This window comes from Barbus barbus (genome assembly GCF_936440315.1).
Source record: "Barbus barbus genome assembly, chromosome: 1".
Lineage (NCBI taxonomy): Eukaryota > Metazoa > Chordata > Actinopteri > Cypriniformes > Cyprinidae > Barbus > Barbus barbus.
The window spans coordinates 32,090,669-32,116,408 of record NC_136729.1 but is presented as its reverse complement, the minus strand read 5'-3'; the positions used below and the strand labels follow the sequence as shown (position 1 = coordinate 32,116,408).

General features: G+C 37.3%; 2 protein-coding genes across 3 annotated transcripts; both read left to right on the top strand.

Annotated features, from left to right (window-relative positions):
- Nucleotides 1-1,948: 1,948 nt before the first annotated feature.
- Nucleotides 1,949-4,813, top strand: LOC306872026 (transmembrane protein 208). The gene is made up of 6 exons (XM_079420356.1): nucleotides 1,949-2,157; nucleotides 2,307-2,402; nucleotides 2,482-2,541; nucleotides 3,103-3,239; nucleotides 3,346-3,430; nucleotides 3,525-4,813. Exons 1-6 carry the CDS (start codon nucleotides 2,152-2,154, stop codon nucleotides 3,666-3,668), a joined length of 528 nt encoding a protein of 175 aa, XP_079276482.1. The 5' UTR covers nucleotides 1,949-2,151; the 3' UTR covers nucleotides 3,669-4,813.
- A 54-nt stretch (nucleotides 4,814-4,867) lies between these two features.
- Nucleotides 4,868-25,085, top strand: LOC306872010 (katanin p80 WD40 repeat-containing subunit B1). Of its 2 annotated transcripts, none has more exons than XM_079420323.1 (19): nucleotides 4,868-5,059; nucleotides 8,106-8,240; nucleotides 8,337-8,467; nucleotides 8,550-8,667; nucleotides 9,337-9,437; nucleotides 9,571-9,612; nucleotides 9,970-10,053; nucleotides 10,159-10,274; nucleotides 10,423-10,494; nucleotides 10,573-10,723; nucleotides 10,990-11,174; nucleotides 13,412-13,563; nucleotides 13,689-13,807; nucleotides 13,882-14,100; nucleotides 15,301-15,450; nucleotides 15,663-15,739; nucleotides 15,825-15,899; nucleotides 23,453-23,569; nucleotides 23,867-25,085. In XM_079420323.1, the coding sequence occupies exons 2-19, from the start codon at nucleotides 8,189-8,191 to the stop codon at nucleotides 24,000-24,002; spliced, it is 2,097 nt and encodes a 698-aa protein (XP_079276449.1). In that variant the 5' UTR covers nucleotides 4,868-5,059; nucleotides 8,106-8,188; the 3' UTR covers nucleotides 24,003-25,085. The 2 variants fall into 2 exon arrangements, with proteins under 2 accessions (XP_079276449.1, XP_079276450.1); XM_079420324.1 differs by having other exon boundaries at nucleotides 4,897-5,059; nucleotides 8,093-8,240.
- The last annotated feature ends 655 nt before the right edge of the window (nucleotides 25,086-25,740 follow it).

Here is a 25,740-nt window from a genome sequence, read left to right as displayed (position 1 = left end):
GTAAACAAAAACATTTAAAATAGGCCTAAATGCAAAAAAATAAATAAAATATTGTTTCAGCAAGTTTTTTTTTTCCCATTATCCACACATAAAAACCCCAGTTCACGCAGATGGGCTATTTGGTATTATTGTCTTATTTGTCACCACAGTTTTTTTTTTTTTTAAATAAAACCATTTGCGGGTTTGTCCTATGTCTTACTGAACTACAGTGAATTATCATCATATCCTAGGTTTTTGCTTATCCACCGATCCTAAAATAAAGAATATAGGCTACATACATAAATTACATTATACATTATACAAAACAGCTCAGTCTCAAAACAGTGGATCATTTTTATCAACATCGCCCCGCTAAAACTGCTCAATGTTAAAGTATGTCTGCTCCGTGTACTGTGAAAACTGTAATAATATCTGACTTCATTTACAGTTTTTCTCCATTGCTAACACACAATTCATGAAACAATTCACCATTTTCTCACAACTATAAACACAATCTCAAAACTACAGACCAATTTGTGCAAACTTCAGACTTCCAGGTCAAAGTCAAACAATTTAGTCAAAAACACATTCTCTTTTATCAGTCTCACATTTTGGCCTCAGATGACACACAAACCTGACAAATACACAGAGAGAGAACACTAGTGAGATCAATTCAAAACACTGTTACAAAAACTGTGTGTAGTGTTTTGCAAAAAGTGTGAGGCTGAGAATGTGCTTATAGTTCTGCAGATCTGGACTGAGGTTTTGCTCTTTGAGTGTAAGGTTTCACTAACTGTGTGTTATTTTTCATTTTAGAGTGTAAGCAATCGTAAAAACCCAGCATTTTTTTGAGTGTGGTTTCAGGCCCATCCACAGTTTATCACCTTGTATTTACACCCATACTCCCCTTTCCTTACTGTAACCCGACTGAAGAGTTTTCCTCCGCATGGAGGTGGAGGGTTCACAATAGACCCCCTCACAAACAAATCAAGCTGCTCCAGACCATAGATGATGCCTGCAATGATGTCACAGGAGACCAATGTCAGGCCTGTATTTGCCATGCCAGAAGAAGTAATGAAAACATCCATTATGATGTGGATGAGAACCTGTGGCTAAATCCACAAGACATGGTTGATAAAAACATAGAAGTGCAGTGAGGAACACTCCAGGTGACATTTTACTATAGGCCTAATGTAGTTTTTTCTTATCCTTTTTTTTCTTATCTAATCTTCTCTTCTAAGTTTTTTGAAAAACCTGTCGGGTTGATTATTTCATCAATAATTTTCAAATTTTAGTTTACTGTAATGATTCCAGTGTCTGTACTTTTCTCTCTAGTCTATTACAATGATGCATGAATGTGGAGAACCATAATGAAAGCTGCATCATGTGATTTCAACAACTATATTGTACTAACAGCTACACAGTGGAACTATGGGTGTCTTGTGTGTGGGTGCGCTAAAGTAATGTTCCTATGATATTTCATAATAAATTAGTATTTTGAAACAATGCTTCTGCAAATGCAAGGCTTCTTTAAAGGTATGGACGCAATATGCAAAGTTTTGAACATTGGACAGCCTGTGTTACAAATAATAGCTGTTTTGAGTTTTGTGTTTTGAAAAATGACATGAAGGTTCTGTTATTAGTGCAAAAAATAAAATAAATAAAAGAATGCTCGTGCACAAAAGTCCAGCTCTGCTGTATCAGACCAATGAACCAATGAAATTGACACTGTCGCCCCACCCCATCGTCCAGGGTGCAGTCTGGGGATACTTCCTGTTGTACCCTAAAATACCTTTGGTATCTGTAAGGCAGTTTTGGAGGAAAACTAAAAATACATTTAAGAACATTGTTCTCTAATCTAAACGTTGAATACTGTACAGACACATTTATTCAAAATGAAAATCTTTAAATCTGTCATTGCAGAAGTCCCGTACTTACATTACGTTAGCACGAGGTGGCGCTTTTTAGCAGCATCTGACTGTGACGCATTTCCCAAGCGCCGGAAACGTGCTCTCGAATGCTGATGTGTTATTTTGCTTAGGTGTTATTTGGCATTTGTTTGGTTTTGAAGATAATTCTTTATAAGATAATCAGATCCGTCAGTTTTTAGATGCCTAAAGAGAAAGGCGTTATCGGGTGAAATAGTCGCACGAGAAGGAGAACTCAGGGGAGATGGCGGTATGAGACAATCTTGACTAGCTATTAAAACAGAAACATGATTAATAACTGTGTGTCTTTAAATGTATTCATGTGATAACTGTTTATCCTAACTAGCGAGATTTTCTGCGTGGCTGTGCTGTCCTGTTAAGTAATATGTGTCTCTTTAGCCGAAAGGAAAAGTTGGAACCAAAGGCAAAAAACAAATTCATGACGAAAACCAGGATACTCTCAAGTTCTACTGCAGAATCATCCTGGGAGCAAACGTAAGGCATGCATCTGAGCTTCAGTCTGCCTTTATAAATGTGTTTCATGTTTTTAATTGATTTATTTGTTGTGTTGCAGGCTATTTATGTAGCAGTCAATCTCTTGCTCTTTTATAACTCCTCTACATTTTGGACATGGGTGAGTCAGAGTGTGATGTGAATAAGAGCATCATTCAGAATATGTATATTTAGTGCTTTTGCATTCAGTGATGTGTGTGAGCAAGTCTTGCAGATGTTGCATGCATATCTGCTCGTGGGAAATAGACCAGGGGTTTTCAATCTTTTAGATGCCATGGACCCCATAATTATCCGTATGTGAGGGGCCCCCATTATAAAATGTATAAGGCAGCTGTATTTTGTATGTATTAAGACCCAATTTATATTGTGAATTTTTTAAATTTAATTTATATTATGTTGTGTTATACATTTTTTCTACTCGCTATAATACAGTAATGTAAGGTGTATTACTGCTTTTCTCTTAACTTCTCTATGGCCCCTCTAGCACTTCTTTGCAGACCCCAGTTTGAAAAACTCGTAAAAGACAATAATGTCCATCTCTCCACCTCTAGAACTTTGCTAGATGTTTTATGTAGACCACTGTATATGGGTTGTTTTGGTCAACGGGAGATGATAAACTTTTGGTGGTTTCCAATATTTTGGTAAATGTTATTCACTTCTCTCTTTGTCTCCTTTGTACCAGTTCTTTCTACTGTTCGCAGTGGCGGTCTACATTGGCAGTTACAAATCTATGTCAGCAATGGCCAAACCTGCATTTGCTGAAGATGGTAGCTTGCTGGATGGAGGGATCGACCTTAACATGGAACAGGGCATGGCAGAGTGAGTCAGATGTTTAATCTGAACAATTTTATATGTTCTATATTTCCAGACAATGATTAATTCTCCTCATGACCATGACTTGACTTTTTTTTATATTGACATGCAGACACCTGAAGGATGTGATTCTTCTTACTGCTATTGTTCAGGTCCTCAGCACTCTGTCATCTTACTTCTGGTACTTCTGGCTCTTGGTGAGACTGCATAATTGTACTGAGTGTGATATCTTTGAGGTTTCACAATTCCATTTTTACTGAATTCGTATTGTTTGCTTTCTCTTCACATCAGGCACCTGCAAGGGCTTTGCATTTATTGTGGGTAAACTTCCTGGGCCCCTGGTTTTCTGCTGAATCACAGGCAGCCCCTGAAGAGAACGAGAAGAATGACAAGAAACAGAGGCGACAGGAAAGACGACAGATGAAGAGATTCTAGACTTGTCTGTTGAATTTTTTACATGTATTATACAGTTACAAAGAACATGCAATCTAAATTATTCTGAGATATTTGATATGACCGGTTAGTCCAGACAATAGATGGGCATTGTAAAGTCTCTTTGACTTTTTCTCACTTGTCATCAGCTGCTCTGTCCTTTTCGGCCCTTTGGTTCCTTTCTCTCACTTTGTCCATCTTAAAATCTCTAGCTCAGGTGTGCCTCTGAGTGGGGCTCCACATATTTTTTTAATCATAAAGTGAGTCAAACTCACACAGAATGCCTTGGCTTACTATAGTGAGCTTTCATATCATTAGTTTCAGTTGCTAATGAGTACTTTTAAACAGGTGCAGCTACATATCCCTCTTTGGCCTTTCAGAAAATATTGCTGTGATTGTTCAGTACGGGGGAATTCATGTGCTGTTTCTGTATCAAAGTTAGTCATCTTTGTGATGTGGTATTCTGTTGAAGCTATAGGTGCAGCCTGGTGCTGCCTTGATGGAACGCCAAAGTAGAAATAATTGACCTTGAGTGGCAATAAAGGACTGTCTGGTTACATATTTTTAACCGTTCAAATGAAACTATACTGCTTTATGAAAGTTGGATGGGTTCGTATCAAGAATAACTTTTAATAAGCATGACCTCACAGTATTGACTGGCCCAAAATCAATTTAACATTTCGATGGACTAAAGAAATGAGCAAAGGAAGATATAAAATCCATCTTGACAACCTGATTAAAATACGTTGTTTCAGCAGAAATTTATGGAGACTCACTGATTATAAATAAACTATTATAAAATGATGAGTTGATGCAAATTTTCTTCTAAATTGATATAATTTCTCAGTTCCTGGTTCATTCGGACCCAGTCCTGGCTGAGTGAAGGACAGCAGGATGTTTTTTTGGGCAGTGTTCCTGGGGGCCATCCCAACAGCACATACTTTGGATGTCAAACACACCTGATTCAATTCATGAGCTTTTTAGTAGTGTAACGTTATTTAAAGACCTGAAATATATTAGATGATTCCTATTGTGGGGCCCCCAGAATTTGGCAAGAAGTTGTTTTACGTTGTGATAGCCCCTGGTGCTGCACAATTTTAATGTTTTCCTTGGCTGACCTAAAGATTGGATTCTCTATTAAATGACTTAATAAATCATATGTGTTAAATGAAGCTGCTGCAGAACCAAGATCGAGAACGACTGTATTAATGTGGCTAGTTGCCATAGTTCCACTGCGCATGCGCACGCTGAAATGCGCGCACTCGGATCTTTTCTCGTCCTAAACCTAAACTAATCTTTTTTTCTCATTAGAGCTGATCTGATCTGTCTATCGGCAGACTTCAGCCACGAGAGTCCCTATTTAACCCAGACTGACCGTCATCAGCACAAGGAAGGTAAGGAGAACTGTTGCTAAGCTACCGCTAACGTTAGCAACTAATCAGAAACATGACAATAGCAAAATTTAAGTGGGTCGATGTTTATCGGTCGAGTGTTTTGTCGTCAACTTTCATCTCATAAATATACATCAACGGTCTCTGGACTTTAACAGCATCACAGAACAGATAAAGGCAACCAGGTAACGTTAAATGCAGGGTATTTGTTTACGTGACAGTTCAGATGAGTTCGTTAGCCACGTAGCAAAGCTAACTAAGCGGAAAGTTCTCCAACAAAAACAGGTTTAAGTCTCTAACCTGTTACTATGTTTATTAGAATGACTTGTTAGTCAAGCTTTTAACAGAGTTAGAAAGAGATAATGATCGAAAGTACATTTGAAAGCGATCAATTGCTAATTTTCACACAAGTTACAACTGCTAATTTAGCTGTGATACAGACTCGCGTGGCAAAGTGACTAACGTTAACTGGATATTTATCTTGCTCCAGTTTCGGACTTTATGTACGTTGTAGAATATGTTTGTGTGCATAATTGTTAGACTAATAAGGTTAGGTTTCAGCGTGAAAGATCATAGTTTGAAACGGCGATACCTGGCTGCTCTTTGTCCATAAACGCCTTGCATTTGACCGCTGTCGTGATAAACATGATTTTACACCGAATCACTGCTTTAATTGGTGTTATTAGGTCTAAAGAACAAGGTGCATTTACTATTGAGGTAAGTAACCTGACCCCCTACCCGGGACAAGAAGCCAACCCTCGCTGATCTTGTTTGTACTTTACAATTTAGTAACTAACTCAATAACCAAGTGAGGCCAATTCCTTTATTTTTGCTGTAGACTGAAAACATTTGGGTTTGACATCAAAAGATGAATATCAGAAAGAGATTTAGATGCCGGCTTTTATTTCCAGGTATTTACATCTGGATCTGACACAACTTTTATCACTTTTTGTTTGAACCCACCCATTTTTCATGTGAGCAAAAGTATTGGAACATGTGACTGACAGGTGTAGTTTGTTGCCCAGGTGTGTCCCATCACCGTGAATATTCAAACAATAATTGGCACTGAATGTCTACGCTCAGTTTCAGATTTGGGGTTTTCCTGTTCAAACTTCATCTATAGTTAAGAGGTGTAACCAACATGAAAACCAGAGAGCTGTCTATGGGTGAAAAACAAGCAATTGCGAAGCTGAGAGAAGGAAAATCAGTCAAACCATTGCACACACATTGGCCATAGCCATTTCAACCATTTGGAATGTCCTGAAGAAAGAAGCCACTGGTGTACGAAGTAACAGACATCGAACAGGTTGACCAAGGAAAACAACTGCAGTTGATGACAGAAACATTGTGAGAGCTGTCAGGAAAGACCCTAAAACAACTGTAAGTGAGATCAGCAACAACCTCCAGAGGGCAGGAGTGAAGGTATCACAATCTACTGTTCGCAGAAGACTTCATGAACAAAAGTACAGAGGCTACACCAGAAGATGCAAACCACTCATTAGCAAGAAGAATAGGAAGGCCAGGCTGGAATTTGCCAAAAAGTACAGAGATGAGCCTCAAAAATTCTGGGACAAAGTTTTATGGACTGATGAGACAAAGATTAACCTTTACCAAAGTGATGGAAAGGCTAAAGTTTGGAGAAGGAAAGGATCTGCTCATGATCCCAATACAACATACAAGCTCATCTGTGAAACACAGTGGAGATAATGTCATGGCTTGGGCTTGCATGGCTTCTTCAGGGACGGGCTCATTAATCTTCATTGATGTAACATGATGGCAGCAGCAAAATGAACTTGGAAGTCTACAGAAACATTTTCTCTGCCAATTTAAAGAAAGATGCAACCAAACTTATTGGGAGATCCTTCATCTTGCAGCAAGATAATGACCCAAAACACACTGCAAAAACAACAAAGGAGCTCATCAGGGGCAAGAAGTGGAAGGTTTTAGACTGGCCAAGTCAATCTCCAGACTTAAACCCTATAGAGCATGCCTTTTACCTGCTAAAGAGGAGACTGAAGGGGGTATCCCCTCTAAACAAACAACAACTGAAAGAGGCTGGGCTGCCTGGAAAAGCATCACAAAAGAATGGAAACGTTTGGCGACGTCAATGGGTCACAGGCTTGATGCAGTTTTTGTTTGCAACTAAATATTAAGTCTTTTTCACTTTAATCTATGTCAATTCTATCTGTTCCAATACTTTTGCTCGCATGAAAAATGGGTGGGTTCAAACAAAAGGTGATATCTTCTAAGTTGTGTGTCAGATCCAGATGTAAATACCTGGAAATAAAAGCTGGCATGTAAATCTATTTCTGATATTCATCTTTTGATGTCAAACCCAAATGTTTGAAGTCTACAGCAAAAATAAAGGAATTGGCCTCACTGTTCCAATACTTTTGGAGGGGAGTGTATATGACTTGCACACAGGCATAATAATAAACTATTGTTTAGTTGCCGGTGTTATAATTTCAATAATATAATAAAGTCATAATGGCAACACTATGATTTAAAATTAAATGTTTACTTAATTAGGCTGTAGGGTTTAACACATATCGATGTCGGAAATGTACATCTGATTCATGAAATTGAGTAACCTAATGAATTGCAATGAGTATTAAATTTAAATTAAATTTAAAAAAGCATTAGTAACGACATGATACGCAAGTCTTACCCCAAAGGTCTAATTATATTACTTCACTCCTAAAATAAAAACGATTTACTCAGCAAATTAAAGTCTCTACAAATTATTCATTAACATAGGCACAAAAACGTTGATGTTCAACATAATACAATGTCTCAGATCACTATTTTCCAGATACAGTTATATCAGTTAACCTCAAAGACTTTTGGACTAAGATACATATGTTGATATTCTGAAGAAATTAAGAATAACCGAGCCATTCATTAAATGTTTTGAAATGTTTTCAAGAGAAAAAAAAGTGAAAATTGAAAATTTTCTGTAAAAACTTAAGCAAGTTCATGAAATGGTTAAAAATGTTTTAAAATTCAGTAAAATAAAAAAAGCTTGCATCAATTTAGTTTTTTCTTATAGACAGATGGACAGAGAAGAAATAACATCGTCGCATCCCTGACATAGGTGTTGGTGAAATGAGCATAGTGAGTTGACCCAATCACATGATCATCACGATGGCTCTCACCAGCACAACTATAACATCATGGAAACTTCGTGAGTACACAACAGAATGTATTAATACTTAAATAGTCAGGATCTCCATTTGAAGTTGTGGTAATTGTGACTGGCTTTTTCATACGTGTTGTTCAGAGGAGATTGTGGCTCACTCCAGCAGTGTGTCTTCACTGGTGTTGGGGAAATCGTCTGGTCGTTTGCTGGCCACTGGCGGCGAGGACTGCAGAGTCAATATCTGGGCTGTCAGCAAACCAAACTGCATTATGGTAAAACCCTCTGTTATGTGTTTATTGGAGAGAATTAAGTGTCTCGCAGCTATTTGATGCAGTGTTTGTCTGTGTTCTGTAGAGTCTCACGGGCCACACCAGCCCAGTGGAGTGTATCCAGTTCAACAGTTCTGAAGAGCGTGTGGTGGCCGGTTCTCAGTCTGGCTCTCTCCGGCTTTGGGATTTGGAGGCTGCTAAAAGTAAGTGGTTTGTGCTGCAGCTTTTGCACTTTGGTTAACACAAAATCTATAATAAGAAACTGGGGCATTCTCTTGAAACCAGTAAAGAAAATGTGGAGCTTATGTTGATCTCCAAAATGAGGAAATTAGGGTCCCACTTTATATTGGGAGTCCGCTGTGTATTTATGTCAGAAATTAAGAAACAAACTTAAATTCAAAGTGGTTCTGTAAAAATATTGTAATGGTCCTAAATATAGACTTCATTTCATTTATGGAAAAAAAGAATTCTTTAGGGTTATGGGATGAAATGAGGCAGAAATTTCTTGACAGGCTTTGAGATTGACCCAATAAACCTTAATTGATAAGTCATTGTTAAAAATGTGTTAAAAATTGTTAATTCTTATAACTGAATTGATGTTCTGTACACTGATGGGTGCCAGGCCAACATTTGCTGTAGAGCTGTTGAAAAACAAGATGAAAAACAATGCTATTTCACAAAGATGTAGTAATGGTGTTCCTCTCACTTTCTGGGATGATTAAATGAACCTGTTTGGTGGAAGAGGTCCCGTAGTGATCCTTCCACTCTGATCCTTGAAGACAAACAGGGGCCATCTGACCAGAAACACTTTTTGAGCAACTTTTTCAGAGTATGTTTACCTATTGCTAAATTAATTTTGTTTTATATATAAGTTCTGCGCACTTTGATGGGGCACAAAGCCAGTATCTGCAGTCTGGACTTCCACCCCATGGGAGAATACCTGGCGTCTGGCTCTGTGGATAGCAATATTAAGGTGTGTTAAATGCATTTGCCTTGAATGCTGTAAAGAGAAAAATTGATTCTCTCTCATTTACTGATAAGCTGATATATCGCCGTGTATTTTTTGAAAGATTAATTTTCATGTCTTTATTTTATTTCTTGTCTAGTTGTGGGATGTGAGAAGGAAAGGATGTGTATTCAGATATAAGGTAAGTACAAGGCTGGCGTGTGTGTGTGTGCAATCAGAAGCCAGGCTAATCACCCTTAACACTCAGTTGTGTCTGAACACATGATTAATCTGTGGATTAGTGAGGCGCTCTCTATCTCTTACTCTACTGTTTTGCACAATGTCTGTTTTGTGTCTTGTTGCTAGATTCAGCCTTTGGTTTATGCACTTTAGCTTTTAAACAAAGACTTTTAAAGGCATTAATGGCACTTATGAAGAGGTTTTTTTTCTTTTTTAAAGCACTTTAGTTTGGAAAGTGTCTCTTATCTGTTACATATGCTCAAGCTCTTAATGAATGTGATTGGCCTTGCTTGTTGTTAATATGACTGTCTCTTGGCAGGGTCACACTCAGGCTGTGCGCTGTCTAGCCTTCAGTCCTGATGGGAAATGGCTTGCTTCAGCCAGTGATGACAGCACAGTAAAGGTGAGAACTGTGCTGTCCATCTCACTTTTGGAAGTGATCTTGCTTGGCTGAATGAAAAGGAGTTTTGTTTTTTTAATGTGTATACATATTCTGTTCCCCGTCTAGCTGTGGGATCTGATAGCAGGCAAGATGATCACTGAATTCACATTACACACATCAGCAGTCAATGTTGTGCAATTCCACCCCAATGAGTACCTGCTCGCCTCTGGGAGTGCAGATCGGTACTAAGTGTTTTTCTGTGTGTGAGGTTGTGTTTGTCCATCTGTAAATAATGCTTATAGATGAGGCTTAAATTAAATGTGTTCAGTGCTGCTTTTGCCCATGTTTATCTCTGGCACCCTCTTTATGTGTTTTGTATATTTGCTGCAGGACTGTTAAGCTGTGGGACCTGGAGAAATTCAACATAATTGGCTCGTCAGAGGGCGAGACGGGAGTTGTGAGGTGGTTATCTGTTTTCCAGTCTGGATATGTTTGTTTTTCTCTGTTTGACCCCTAGCTGAATTCTCTGCCTTTTTGCAGGAGTATATTGTTTAATCCTGATGGTAGCTGCTTGTACAGCGGCTCTGAGAACACACTACGAGTGTATGGTTGGGAGCCTGACCGCTGCTTTGATGTAGTGCATGTAGGCTGGGGCAAAGTATCTGACCTGGCCATCAGCAACAACCAAATGGTTTGCACTTTTATACATAATCTTTCTTTTTCACTTTACATACAGACGTGAGTGGGAGCTGTACTATTTTGTGAACTTGCGTTTCTCTTGCTTTCTGGGATGATTAAATGAACCTGTTTGGTGGGAGAGGTCCGTGGTGACCATTTCCACTCTGATCTCTGAAGACGTGTACAGGGGCCATCTGACCAGAAACGCTTTCTGAGAAACTCTTTTGGTGGAAAGCTTTAAAAATGCATTTTAACGGTTTCTATCTGTCTCTTGAATAGATTGCTGTATCCTACAGTCAAAATAATGTGAGCTGGTACATTGTTGATCTCAATCGAGTGAAGAAGTCAGGATCTGTGATCCAAGGGCTGATTGAGGACAAGCCGATCCCAGCTCCCACATCTGCAATGGGAACAACACTAAGGCGGAATTACGAGCGACCCACTACATCCTGCACTGGACAGGAGTGAGATTTTCTTTTTGTCTTTGTCTGATTTGTTACATCCACTCATGTAGACCTTGGAATGTCACTTCTGGAAAAGAAAGTCAGCATGAGCTGCCACAGATATATCTGCACCTGTACGATCTCTCGTGGAGAGATTTTAAAGATTCTGAGAAAGTATTTAATTCTTAGAAAGAAATTGCAACGAAGCTTGGTGTCGATGACCCGGAGTTATGCAAAAAGCAGCGTAGAGAAACACCAGATTTCAAGTTTTCCAAAGCCATGAAAAGAACGAAATGAAAGCGTAAAGATATAAGGTAGCAATACCAAATACATGATGTGTTTCAAATAAATGTTACACCATGCTGCTGTTGTTGTTTCAATAAGCAAATTTAAAAGGTTTAAAAAAAATGCCAAAAGAACATACAATAAACCTTTGTTTTTATCAAATTATGACAACACATAAAATCTAAAAACGTGTAATTTATCCAGTTTAATAAAAGAGCTAGATACACCAAGCGTCGCGACACGTTTACATTAATCTACACCCCGCCTCCAGCAGGAATGTTCGAAAACTATATACTTTTTTTGCCCTGAAACGAAGGACGAAAACGAACTTCGTTTGAAGTATATTGGAGCCTTAAGTGTTCAAAGGGTTCCCAGAGAGTGCATGAACCTAGAAAATGTTTACCTTGAAGGCATTTGCTTTAACATATAAATTAAAAGCTTAAATCTAAATTGTGCTTTTTATAAATTATTATTTAAAGATTCATTAAATTAACCAGAAAGGCTTTTACATTGTTACAAAAGAATTCTATTTCACAAATGCTGTTCTTTTGAACTCTATTCAAAGGATTTTGGAAACAAACTAACAAAAAAAACATTACCAGTACATGTCTTTTGTGTGCATAAGAGACTACTTTTAGCCCTCACCTGTCCTGAACCTATAACAAAAGTGTCCCTCGTGGGTCAAAATGGCCCGAAGGCCATCCAAAGTTTTTTTTTTTTTTTTTCCTCGGTCCTGAAGTTTTTTCTATTTATGTAGGTTTTGTTTTTTTGGTGATTTGTTTCTTAAATTTTGGAATTAAAAAAAAATGAAAATAAGCATTTGCATTTTGTTCATAAAAAAAAAATACACAATTTCTACTTTAAACATCATGATCCATCAGGAACTGGGTCACTGAGTGTCTGCGGCCATCTGGCTGGAAAAAATGACAAAAAATTGCATTTATATTTTCAGCGACTAGATGGGCCTTTTGAACCCTATGGAGATTCTGAACTGAGCTCAAGATGTGAAATCTTTAAAACTACACCAACTTGAGGCTTCATTTAGCTTTCAGATATATATATATATATATATATATATATACTCTCACACTATTTTGTAAAAAAGAAAAAAAAAATTACTGTATTTTAATCTAAACATGCATATCCATAATTTTTCATATGTAATATAAAAGAGATTTAAAAATATAAATATATCAAATGATTGGTCTTCACCTCATAACTAAAATGTAACTGTGTTTGGTCAAAAAGGCAATCATATTAATTTCCCAGCAGAAACATTATTTGTTATGTCTATGGGAGTGTGTGTGTTCCATGTTTGTGTGTGTGTATGGATGTTTTTTTTTCCTCTGCATTGGGGACATTCTAGTCTCAGCCCTTCGTTTGGGTATGCATCTTTTCTGGATCGTCACATTTTGTATGGTAATTTTTATTTTTTTACGTTTTATTACACCCACATAAAATGGAAACGACTCAAATTTTTGTGTGTGTACTCCGTGATCAAGTGACAACTCAATTAAAAATTTTTCATAAATTCTATGCTTTTTTTTTTTTGGCTCTGGGTCAAATTGACACTTTTTTTTTTTTTTTTTTTTTTTTTGTTTTTTTTTTTGGTAACACCCACATAAACTTCGAATCCACTCCATTTTTTTTGTGTGTTCCCGGTGCAAGTGTGACAAAAGTCAAGAAGTCTCGTATCATAACGATCAACGGTCGATTTTTAAAAAATCTTTGAAAATCAGTTTCGGGTCATTTTGACCCGAGGGACAGATGAGGGTTTTAAAGTTAAAAATATTATCGAACTGAAACATGAATTGAATCTATATCTTCATATATATATATATATATATATATATATATATATATATATATATATATATATATATATATATATATCTCAATGAAAAAAAAAAGCTTAGGAGTAGGGTTGTCTGATATTATTTTCAAATGCATGTAAGAATGCTGATCTTGTGTAGGATGAAACAGAGTTCAGAGGCTGATCGCCGGAGTCCAGAAGGAGAGAGGAGAAGTCCTAGCAGTGAGGATGAGAAAGAAGACAAAGAGAGCAGTGCAGAAATCACCAACCCAGAAGATTATAAAGAGATCTTTCAGCCACGCAGTGTCATCTGTGAGTTTTAGATGCACAAAATACAATAGGTTAGGCAATTTTCACACATGCTGCTTTACATGTGCCATGGTATATAATCTAATTCTCTTGTTTCTTGGTCATTCCTGCTCCGCTTTTCCATGCAGCACGTACACCACCTAAAAGAACTGAACCCTTCCCAGCTCCCCTAGACCACTCTTTCTCAGAGAGTGTACTAGAGAAACCTGGCCCGGCAGTTAAGATTGTAACTCCAGTAATAGACAGGGTAGGTTTTCCATTTCTTAAATGTCTCTTGATGAAGTCATAAGTGTAGGTTATTTATGATGACTGTATTTTCAGGCAGGACAGTTGAAAGGTCCCGTTATCTCCTCTACTCCAGTACAAAGAGTTGAACCAACTGTGATCGCTGCTGCTCCCCGTCCAGTAGCTGTGGTGACCACATCAGTGACCTCTCCCTCTCGTCCTGTGGTTACGACCACCAAACCTAAACCTTCTACAGGAATCATCTTCTCGACACGTAATGAACCAATTGGCCTCAATGCAGGGGAGTTCCTTTCTGTGAGTTCAATGGATGTTTAATGTTACTGTCTAGCACTATTGTTCCCTTAAGATGATTCACTTTTGTATTATGCTGCATTCATGTAGTGTCTGAATTGCTGTAATTATTAGAGATTCTTGGAGCTGCTGGAGCTGTTCACGTCCTTTTGATAATTTTCTGTTTCTATGGTAATGCTCATAACCCTGAATGGATCCATGTGTGGCTTTGTTGATAAAGATAGCAAAATACTTCATCACTCCCAATTTGTCTCTAAAAAAATACTAAAGAACAGTGCGCTAGGATATACTATGTGTGTTCGTTAATATTGCCAGAGTCAGCTGTCACCAGTCCAGGGTGCTATTCATTTGTGTGTTAAGGTCAACGGAGGAACCTTTTCATAGTTCCTAGAACTATTGGCAGTAGTTCCCGCTTTTTGGCATGTTCGCACCACAGGAACTAGGAATGTAGTATTAGCAACTCTATTTGGAGGAACTAAATTAACTCCTACTTCAGAGTAGGGTCTAAACAGTTCTGTATTAACTACTAGTGACGTAAGTGTATGCTGACTGGACAAATGCATATGAAACACCCGTTATGCCTTTTTATTTGGAAAGGACCGTGTAGAGTAGACAGGAAAGCATTGGATGAAGAGAGAGGGGAGCGGACTCAGCAAAGGACCACGAGCCGGGATTCAAACTCTGGTTGCCGTGAGCACAGTTGTGCTGTATGTCGGTGCATTAACTATTGGCGCCGACCTACCCGGCACTTTTAAAAAGCAGTATAAAAATATTTACTCCACAAACATGGAAAACGGCGATAACTGCATGTTTTCTCGGCATCGATATGTTCTGCAATTTCTCAGATTTTCATGCTCTTTCAATCACGTAAATTCTCTTGTCACGAAACCCACAACATGCAACAAACAACTCTGGTCACTGCGTTCTCCATTCGCTTTTGTTGATGTTTGTAAATGGCATGAAATAAAGATGTCATTTTCGGCCACTTCAGAGTTCCTGCTACAGGTGTGAATGTAATTAGGAAAACGGCCTGAGGAAGAAATTGGTTCTCTAGGTACCACTATGCTGGCTAGTTCCTAGAACTATATGGATCATAATACTTGAAATGCACACATTGGTACCTTTTAAAAGGGCACTGTACTGACTGCTTTTGTACCAGTATGTAAAATGCTGAATGATTCTGAGTAATGTCTGTTTTAACAGCATGCACGAAATGCCAAAGCCAGCGTGATGGGAGATGATGAGGCATTAGCACAGATCCGAAAAGGCCATGACACCATGTGCGTTATGCTGACCAGTCGATATAAAAACCTGGACACAGTACGCTCCGTCTGGGCCAGTGGTGATGTCAAGGTAAGTACAACAGCACTCAAGCTGATGAGCTTTGATAAATTGTGGGACAGACAGAACGTAATGAGAGCTCTGTTACTGGCTGATGGATACATTTACTGCTGCACATCGAAAATGTATTTCTTGATTGTAATCTAGTAAATGCTGTAATGGGCTATTATTGAAAGCAGCAGTACACTAAAAGCAGTGTTTGCATTTCCCTTCATGTTGCCCAGACTTCCCTGGATTCAGCGGTATCTATGAATGATCTTTCTATTGTGGTGGACATCCTTAACATAATCAACCTCAAACCGTAAGCATCCACACACTTTATCACTCCCTTCTCCTGTCCCACCATCATTTTAGCAGAAGTTATAATAAAAGAAGTTATTTTTCAGATCACTGTGGAAATTGGACCTCTGCACGTCTATCTTGCCACAGATTGAGGAATTGCTGCAGAGCAAATATGAAAGGTGACTTATTAATGGTTATGACCGGTCTATGTCTATACAGGTCCTTTTCAAAAAATTAGCATATTGTGATAAAGTTCATTATTTTCTGTAATGTACTGATAAACATTAGACTTTCATATATTTTAGATTCATTACAACACAACTGAAGTAGTTCAAGCCTTTTATTGTTTTAATATTGATGATTTTGGCATACAGCTCATGAAAACCCAAAATTCCGATCTCAAAAAATTAGCATATCATGAAAAGGTTCTCTAAACGAGCTATTAACCTAATCATCTGAATCAACTAATTAACTCTAAACACCTGCAAAAGATTCCTGAGGCTTTTAAAAACTTCCAGCCTGGTTCATTACTCAAAACCGCAATCATGGGTAAGACTGCCGACCTGACTGCTGTCCAGAAGGCCATCATTGACACCCTCAAGCAAGAGGGTAAGACACAGAAAGAAATTTCTGAACGAATAGGCTGTTCCCAGAGTGCTGTATCAAGGCACCTCAATGGGAAGTCTGTGGGAAGGAAAAAGTGTGGCAGAAAACGCAGCACAACGAGAAGAGGTGACCGGATCCTGAGGAGGATTGTGGAGAAGGACCGATTCCAGACCTTGGGGGACCTGCGGAAGCAGTGGACTGAGTCTGGAGTAGAAACATCCAGAGCCACCGTGTACAGGCGTGTGCAGGAAATGGGCTACAGGTGCCGCATTCCCCAGGTCAAGCCACTTTTGAACCAGAAACAGCGGCAGAAGCGCCTGACCTGGGCTACAGAGAAGCAGCACTGGACTGTTGCTCAGTGGTCCAAAGTACGTTTTTCGGATGAAAGCAAATTTTGCATGTCATTCGGAAATCAAGGTGCCAGAGTCTGGAGGAAGACTGGGGAGAGGGAAATGCCAAAATGCCTGAAGTCCAGTGTCAAGTACCCACAGTCAGTGATGGTCTGGGGTGCCATGTCAGCTGCTGGTGTTGGTCCACTGTGTTTTATCAAGGGCAGGGTCAATGCAGCTAGCTATCAGGAGATTTTGGAGCACTTCATGCTTCCATCTGCTGAAAAGCTTTATGGAGATGAAGATTTCATTTTTCAGCACGACCTGGCACCTGCTCACAGTGCCAAAACCACTGGTAAATGGTTTACTGACCATGGTATTACTGTGCTCAATTGGCCTGCCAACTCTCCTGACCTGAACCCCATAGAGAATCTGTGGGATATTGTGAAGAGAAAGTTGAGAGACGTAAGACCCAACACTCTGGATGAGCTTAAGGCCGCTATCGAAGCATCCTGGGCCTCCATAACACCTCAGCAGTGCCACAGGCTGATTGCCTCCATGCCACGCCGCATTGAAGCAGTCATTTCTGCAAAAGGATTCCTGACCAAGTATTGAGTGCATAACTGAACATAATTATTTGAAGGTTGACTTTTTTTTGTATTAAAAACACTTTTCTTTTATTGGTCGGATGAAATATGCTAATTTTTTGAGATAGGAATTTTGGGTTTTCATGAGCTGTATGCCAAAATCATCAATATTAAAACAATAAAAGGCTTGAACTACTTCAGTTGTGTTGTTATGAATCTAAAATATATGAAAGTCTAATGTTTATCAGTACATTACAGAAAATAATGAACTTTATCACAATATGCAAATTTTTTGAAAAGGACCTGTAGTAGTAATAGTCTCTAAAGTTGGGCTGGGTGATAAAACCAATAATGTTAATTATCGCGCAATAATTTTCCTCCATAAAACAATATCAACAGTTGTATATAATATTATATAATACAGGTATAATGTTTATGTGCCGAAAGCAGAATGAAACAGCGCTGCTCATTAGAACCACATTACACGGACAGTTTATCCACTCGGCTCAAAGTTAAAACGGCAGCGCGAGTTTACTAAAGCATATCCGTTTCATTTTAAAGTGTCGGTCAGGTGACCACTAAACAGCGCTGTGAGATCCAGTGTAAAGCTCTTGAATTCAGTGAAGAACACCAATGATTTGCTGATTAAAACTAAATCCAGATGAAACAGTGCTGTAAAACAGGAGAAACGCTGTGCAAAGATGATACAGTCAGAAAGCTTTTCAATCTACAAATCGCCATTTAGCATGGATTTACTAACTGCACCATGCATTTGTGGCAGAAATGTGGGATATTCTTATCAGATTTTATCACATTATTAATAGATGTATTAAAGGAGTAATAGAATATAATCAGTATTTTCTGATGAAGTTATAGGGTTTGTGCATTTACACTAAGTGTCTTTAGACAATTGTATTTAGACTGAAGCTACTACTGCTGTCAACTCAAGCTACTGTCAAATGTGCATTTCTAGGAGATAAAATTTGATTAATATTGCAGCCTGCACTGCAAACTGTGCTGAAGATGCACGTCATCAAAGTTGGGCAACACAAACCTGTTTCATGATTTGAAACAATCACTCATTAGAACATTCAGAAGCTAAGAAAGTGTTTTTTTGTTGTTTTTGTTTTAAGGAAAAATGACTGAAGGTGTTTAAAAAAATAAATAAAAAATATAGCTGCAAGCAGCGATGACGGGCCCAAGCCGTCAGCATACGCCACCCCGGTGGCATCGATAAAACGGTGCCCAGCGAGCACGCGCATCACAGTAACCCTCTGGCAGTTTGGTTTTAAGGGATACGGCAATTAAAGGGTTAATCCAAACCATCAACTCTGTGAAACACACACACACAGAACAACATATAAAACTTGGAATTCTGTGAAAATATATTTTTCATTGGTAGTTGATGTTAGTTAATGCATTTACTAATGTTAACAAATGAGAAATTATTATAGTTACCAAAGCTTTTAATGATTTATAAGCATTTTTTAATTATTTATTTTTCCATTAACTAACATGAATAATTTACTAACACAAATGAATAAAGTAAAAAATATATTGTTAATATTTAATGTTATTTGTGAATTAACCAATGTTAAAAAACAACATTATTTAACTGTTGTTAGTTAACATCAACAATAATTATATACCATTTAATGTTGATCAATATTAATTCCAAAATGTGTTAATATATTATTAAATTTGAAAGTTTTATCTTTTGAGCATGACTATTTTTCTAATATTAAAAATATTTTGTTCATTGTTAGTTCGTTGTAAGTTCATACTATCAATGAAGAATTAACATGCTGTAAAAAATATATCTTTCATTGTTAGTTCATGTTAATTAATGCATTCCCTACTGTTAACAAATGAGACTTCATTATAAAGTGTTATCAAAACCTTTAATGCTTTATAAGCATTTTTTAAGGATTTTATTGAGAAGTTTAAACAGACCCTCTCTCTCTCTCTCTCTCTCTCTCTCTCTCTCTCCCTCCACACTCACTGAACTCACACAGTCAGTCACCCACCCAGTCACCCACCGCACACATTAGAAGCACAGAGACAGGAGAACTCTGATAAGTTTAAAAATGTTCTCCTCTGCATAGTGTCTTGTAAATTCATGAATTAATCACATATCCTCAGACTGTATTGTTCTGTGTATGTAATTTTTTATGAAGTGTTTGGAAGCTGCTCTTAAAAGATAAAAAAAAAAAAAAAAAGTGTTCTTTTTTACTGTAACTTTAATAAATTGCCATTAAATCACCATTCAAGATATCCTAAATCGGTCCGCAATGTAGCATCTTCAGTATCTTGGAGGCATGTGAAAAAATGTTTGGTGTGAATTTTTGGTTTCTGCTTGGAGGAGTATGAATTTGTTTACAGCCCGTTTAAAAAAAAAAAAAAACACATTAAAATAAATATAGCCGACTTCCTGTTGGTCGTAGCTAATGACTGTAAATTAGAAAGTTGTCCGGATTAATAAGAACAATTTATGTACCGAGTTTGGTGTCTGTAGCTATCATTATATATATATATATATAATCATTAATAATTATATACCATTTAATGTTGATCAATATTAATTCCAAAATGTGTTAATATATTATTAAATTTTAAAGTTTATCTTTTGAACATGATTATTTTTCTAACATTAAAAAGATTAATAAATGCTTTAAAAAAAATTGTTCTTTGTTAGTTCATACTATCATGGAAGAATTAACATGCTGTAAAAATATATTTTTCATTGTTAGTTCACGTTAATTAATGCATTTCCTAATGTTAAGAATTGAGACCTTATTATAAAGTGTTATCAAAATCTTTAATGATTTATAAGCATTTTTAAAAGATTTTAAAAAACAGACCCTCTCTCTCTCTCTTTCTCTCTCTCACCCACTGGCTCAATCCACACAGTCACTCACACCCCACAACACCCCACCCCCACCCCTCACTCAGAAGCAGTGGCAGGAGCTCTCACTCAGAAGCAGGCTGATAGTTTTTTAATTTTCTCCTCTGCATAGTGTATTGTAAATTCATGAAATTAATCACATATCCTCAGACTGTATTGTTCTGTGTATGTAATTTTTTATGAAGTGTTTGGAAGCTGCTCTTAAAAGATAAAAAAAAATAAAAAATTCTCTTTTTTACTGTAACTTTAATAAATTTCCATTAAATCATCGTTCAAGATATCCTAAATCCGTCCGCAATTTAGCATCTTCAGTATTTTGGCATCACGAGAAAAAATGTTTGGTGTGATTTCCGTGTTTCTGCTTGGAGGAGTATTAATTTGTTTACAGCCCGTTTTAAAAAAAAACCCACATTAAAATAAATATAGCCGACTTCCTGTTGGTCGTAGCTAATGACTGTAAATTAGAAAGTTGTCCGGATTAATAAGAACAATTTATGTACCGAGTTTGGTGTCTGTAGCTAAAACTAACCCCCCCATTTTTGACAAAAGGTGGCGCTATAGAGTGCCTCTTCCACGCCCGTTTATGAGCTTTTTCCAGTGTCTAACTATCATTAATACTGATATGTGTGTTGAGTTTCATGACATTCTAAACATGTTATCTGCCTCAAAATCACCAGAAACGAATTTTCAACTTTGACACGTTGCCATGGCAACATACTTTTAGATATCAATCTTCCCTTCACAGTTTTACATCGGCCGTGTTTTGACATTATTCTGGTGAAGTTTGAAGCAAATCGAGTAAAAAGAAGATGCTGAATTCAAAGCATTTTGAAAACGACACACTTCCTGCAGCCAGTTGGTGGCGCTATAACTTTCAGTCATAATAGTCACATCTATCCGATCGGCATCATACAACGAACAAACCACTGGAGTTTGATCTACATCATACAATGTATGTGGACGTTATTAGGCATTTCCTGGGTCTCATTTTTCGCCATAACTTCATCGCCTCGCCACGGGCAAACCGTTCGACATATCAAAAATATCTTCGCAATTTAGCGTCCCCAATGTCTTGAGATCATGTTCACCTAGTTTGGTGGCAATCGTATGGAAATCCTCAGAGGAGTATATCAAATTCCAGAGCATGCGCTTTTTAAACAGCCCTGAATAGCCGACTTCCTGTTGGGCGGAGCCTAAGACATGCAGCGTGAAAGTTGTTCAGCTCAATGAGTTCTATATGTGTACCGAGTTTCATATGAATACGTGCAAGTATGTGTGAGCTATACATCAAGTTTTCTGACAATTTTCCAGGGGGCGCCGTAGAGCCCCTGTGCCACGCCCGGGTCCCAGCCTCAGCGGCGTCCTAATGGCCGCAGGTTCCAATGTGCGTGCCAATTTTCGAGAGTTTTCGGGCACGTTAAGGCCCCCAAAAGTGCCCGGATGATTGAAATAAAAAATAAAAAAAAAAAATAAAAAAATAATAATCCTTAGAAGAACAATAGGGCCCTGCGCCTTACTGGCTTGGGCCCTAATAAAAAAGTCGTGTTCTGACCATAAAGAGTAAAACTACGATTAACAGTCTGATTTCTATAGCTTTCAGTTTGGAGCAAAAATCTGCCTTTAAACTTGAAAGAAAAAAAGATTTGAAATGTATTGTGATAATTGGGTCAATATCACCAGAGTGCCTTTCAACCCTCACAATACTCAAACATTTTGGTTTTTAATTTCCCATTCACTTTGTCATAGAGTAGACCCCAAGTACTATAGAAACATTTTAGCTGAGCTCTAATTTTTTTTAGATAATTGGGACATTGTTCGGAGCATAAACCATAAGATATGTCCACCCTGTCATGGACTATTAAATACATTTTCATTGCGAAATTAGGATGCAAATGATATTTTCTGATGTTGTCCATTTTACATTTGATGTAAACCATGTGTTTTTAAAGAAACTCATGCAAGTCACTTTTTTGGGGGGGGGGACTGTGATATTTGGATGCAGTTTTTTTTTTTGTTTGCATGTTATTGCCCCCACACCTAGCTATTGCACACTGGATTATATAGATATGATTGAATTATTATTTAAAATATTATTGTAAAATATCCAGATGACCGGGTGCACGCATAATGCAGAACACGCACATCATGACAAAATATGAAAATGAAACATTTATTCAACTTCTAAAAAAAAAAAATCTAATAAATTGATATACCAACCCTTCCCCATTCATTTTCATTCAGTCCACCCTGTCACGCATCGGTCCAATCTATCGAGTCTAAATGGCCGACAGGGTGGACATTTTGAGTATTAGCTTAAACTGTGACTAGCTAAATATTTTGTCTAGTTGTTGATGAGAATTTGGTATTTAAACTTGCATATTTTGAAAATACTGTATTCTAATCACTTCTGGCATATTTTATGCCGACAGGGTAGACATGTTAAGCTTTGGAAAAGCAAGTAAGCAAACTCATACAAAGAGAATTTGTCAATTGAAAAGTCACCAATTTATTCACCTAAGCAGTTGAAATTCCCTCCGCTGAAGAGACAAAAAATCTGTCCTGATGTCACTAAAGGGGATGGCCTTTTCTTAAATGGGCGGATTTCCCAACACGACAGGGTGGACAACCATTCAAGGGACATGGACAAACTTTTTTTTTTTTTTTATAAAAATATCGTTTTTATTACCAAATGATCAACACACTCAAATTGAGTTTAACAAAAAAATTAACAAAATATTAATAGAAAACAATTTGTTTTATTTTATGATTTGACTTTATTCTGTTCTCATTCAAATTTAATGAGCAGTGCATGGGACAAAGCAAACTAACACGCATCCTCTTACACAAGACTAAAAAACAATCTAGAAAGTGTATCTAAAGATCCCCAAGTAATGCTTTTATGAATATAAAAACGTAACACAAAAATTACTATGAAAGGGTGTGTTATATTAGGCTAAGTTATCATAGCAAATGAGTTATTTTATGTACAGGACACCAAAAGGCACCCTACAGTGATATTGACCCAATTATCATTATTGACTGATATGAAAAATCTAGATTTTAAGAGTTTTTTTTTTTTTTTTTTTTTTTTTTTTTTGCCATATTGCCCAGCCCTACTCTGAAGGGTATTTTGATGGAGTGTGATATTTTAACACCTTTAGGACCATAGCTTTTTATTTGTATTTGTATTTATATACATTGACCGTACATTTATGGAAGTAAACACTGCAAGGTTTTGAGATGGCCATTTATTGGAGTAATGTACAAATGCAGTGATCAAGTAACACATTCTCCCTGTCCTACAGTTATGTACAGACTGGTTGTATGTCTTTAAAACTGATTCTGAAGCGGTTTTGGCCATTAATCTCGGACACGTTGACTGCTCCTCCATCAGTAGGAGTGGATATTACTCGAGAGGAGAGGTTGGTACCAAACAAACACCCAGGTTTTTATTTTTTTTCACAACAGTGGCTGTTTATTTAAATGAGAATTTAAACCATGTATCAAAGTTTTATTCAGCATTTAATGTGTGCTGGCTGATCTACTGATGACCCTCTGTTTAGTCAAATTTGTTACATTGTTGGCCATAGGCATGGTATGTTTAATTAAAATGTTAATGTTAAAATTTGCCTTTTAATGAGCCAATAGATGCAGAATTAGCAGGTTTTTTTTCATGAGACTTGAATAGGTTTTTATGGGACTGTTGTACTGTTTTTCAGGCGTCAGAAATGTAAAGCGTGCTATAAGCAGCTGAAGAACCTCAGTAATGTAGTGAAGAACCGGGCAGAGCAGGTTGGTCGTCATGGCAGCACTTTCAAAGAGCTACAACTTCTTATGGCCCCATTGGACTACTGACACGCACGTGTACATACACACACGCACGCACGCACGCACACACACACACTCTCTCTCTCTCCAAACACGAAGCTCAGTCAAAGAGTCCATAATGAGGCAAAGTACTGAGTTTCATGACTGAACTTGAATGGACTTTTCACTTGGCACTTGAGTATGTGTGCTCGCACAAGCACACTTTGGAGTGAAGTATTTATGTAGGCTTCAGGTGGTTATTTTCCTAGTGGCTAAATTTGAATTTATTTTTCGTTTCTTTGAAATGCACTACTCGTTTTTGTAAACACTTGTCAACAATAAAGGAGAACTTTCATTTGAAAGAAATTCTCAAAAATATTTGGTAGTCTAGTGACCTTTTTTTATTTATTTTTTTTATTCAAAGATTTACTATGCAAGTCGATCACATATAACTGCAAAAACAATGGCATAAATGTGTGGTCAAATTTCATGGGTGAAATCCAGATCCAATAGAATCCATGTGATCAAGAGTTGTGAGGACAAAGGTTCTCTAAGCGGATCTTGCTCCTTTTCAAATTTGCCACACTGACCAACTGAAAATTGCTTGGACTGAAACTGACTTCTGTGTAAGTGGTGCTTCATGTATTATTGCACTATTGAAATATTTAAGGTATTTGCATGAACACTGCAACACATTTCCACACGTAAGCACATAATGTATTATAAGAACACAATGAAGAAATCATGAATAACTGCAATGTGTTAGAGACTCAAATGTATAGATGCCTTTTTAAAGCAATTGTAAGTTCCTTGCATGCTACTGTGAAAACTAAGTAAAGCCTTTTTAGATGCTGCAGACATTTAAGGTCACGATTTAAAGCAGATGTGTGTGTGTATATAGTTGTGTATTTTTAGAGCCCCCTACACTTAAAGGGAATTTCACTGTCATAATTGGAGGTTTACAGTATGGTTTTGAAACTTAATTTTTAAGGTTATTTATTTATTTATTATAAAGAGGCTAACATTTTCTCTGTGTAAATGAGAACAATTTGTGCAGAGACCTTTGCTTTATCAACAGAGAAAATAATTTTTGAGGTTCATAATAAAAATGCAGAGTCAATGTTTTAGTGCAGATAGTTGTTCATGTAATTTTTTTTTAATCTCGTCTTTTATGGTCATTACACATAAGCTTCATAATACAGACATGGGTAGAAAAATATACCACAACATTCCTCTGTAAGCATAACATAATCTCCATCTCCAATTAACAATAATATATATTTTGTCCAAAGTTAAGACTTGTAACATCACCTGTAAAAGCCTAAAGCATCCCTATGTTCTACATTCTGGAGAGAATAGACTTAAATGTCACTATGTACAAGGTGTAATGGTTGCTTATGATATCACATATGTCTACATACAATACAATAAAGCATCTCGCGGTAATATACAATTCCAGCATTATGAAAAACTGCCTCGGAGAGAACTCAGAACACTTAAATGGCATCACTTTGGCACTTTTACGGCAATGAATTATCTATAGAGAGGAATGCTTATATAAACAATGACATCATTCTTATATCATCCTATTTTTATTGATACTGGCCTCAACATTCAAGCAATCAAGCGTTTCGGCGTATATTGCAGTGCATTAAAATAATGTGCTTGGGGAGCCATTTACATGAAGGGTGATAATGGGTTTAGGTTTTGCCCTATGTGGGTCTCTTCAGTGTACTTGCATCCAGTAAACCGTCTTTGAAAAGCAGCAGAAAAACAAATCATTTTC

Coding starts and splice junctions, on each gene's coding strand:
- LOC306872026 (XM_079420356.1), top strand. Junction 2,542..3,102: donor CCTCTACATTTTGGACATGG/GTGAGTCAGAGT, acceptor CCTTTGTACCAG/TTCTTTCTACTGTTCGCAGT. Junction 3,431..3,524: donor TCTGGTACTTCTGGCTCTTG/GTGAGACTGCAT, acceptor TCTTCACATCAG/GCACCTGCAAGGGCTTTGCA.
- LOC306872010 (XM_079420323.1), top strand. CDS start 8,189: ATGATCATCACGATGGCTCTCACCAGCACAACTATAACATCATGGAAA. Junction 8,668..9,336: donor GGATTTGGAGGCTGCTAAAA/GTAAGTGGTTTG, acceptor TTTATATATAAG/TTCTGCGCACTTTGATGGGG. Junction 15,900..23,452: donor CTGCAGAGCAAATATGAAAG/GTGACTTATTAA, acceptor CCTGTCCTACAG/TTATGTACAGACTGGTTGTA.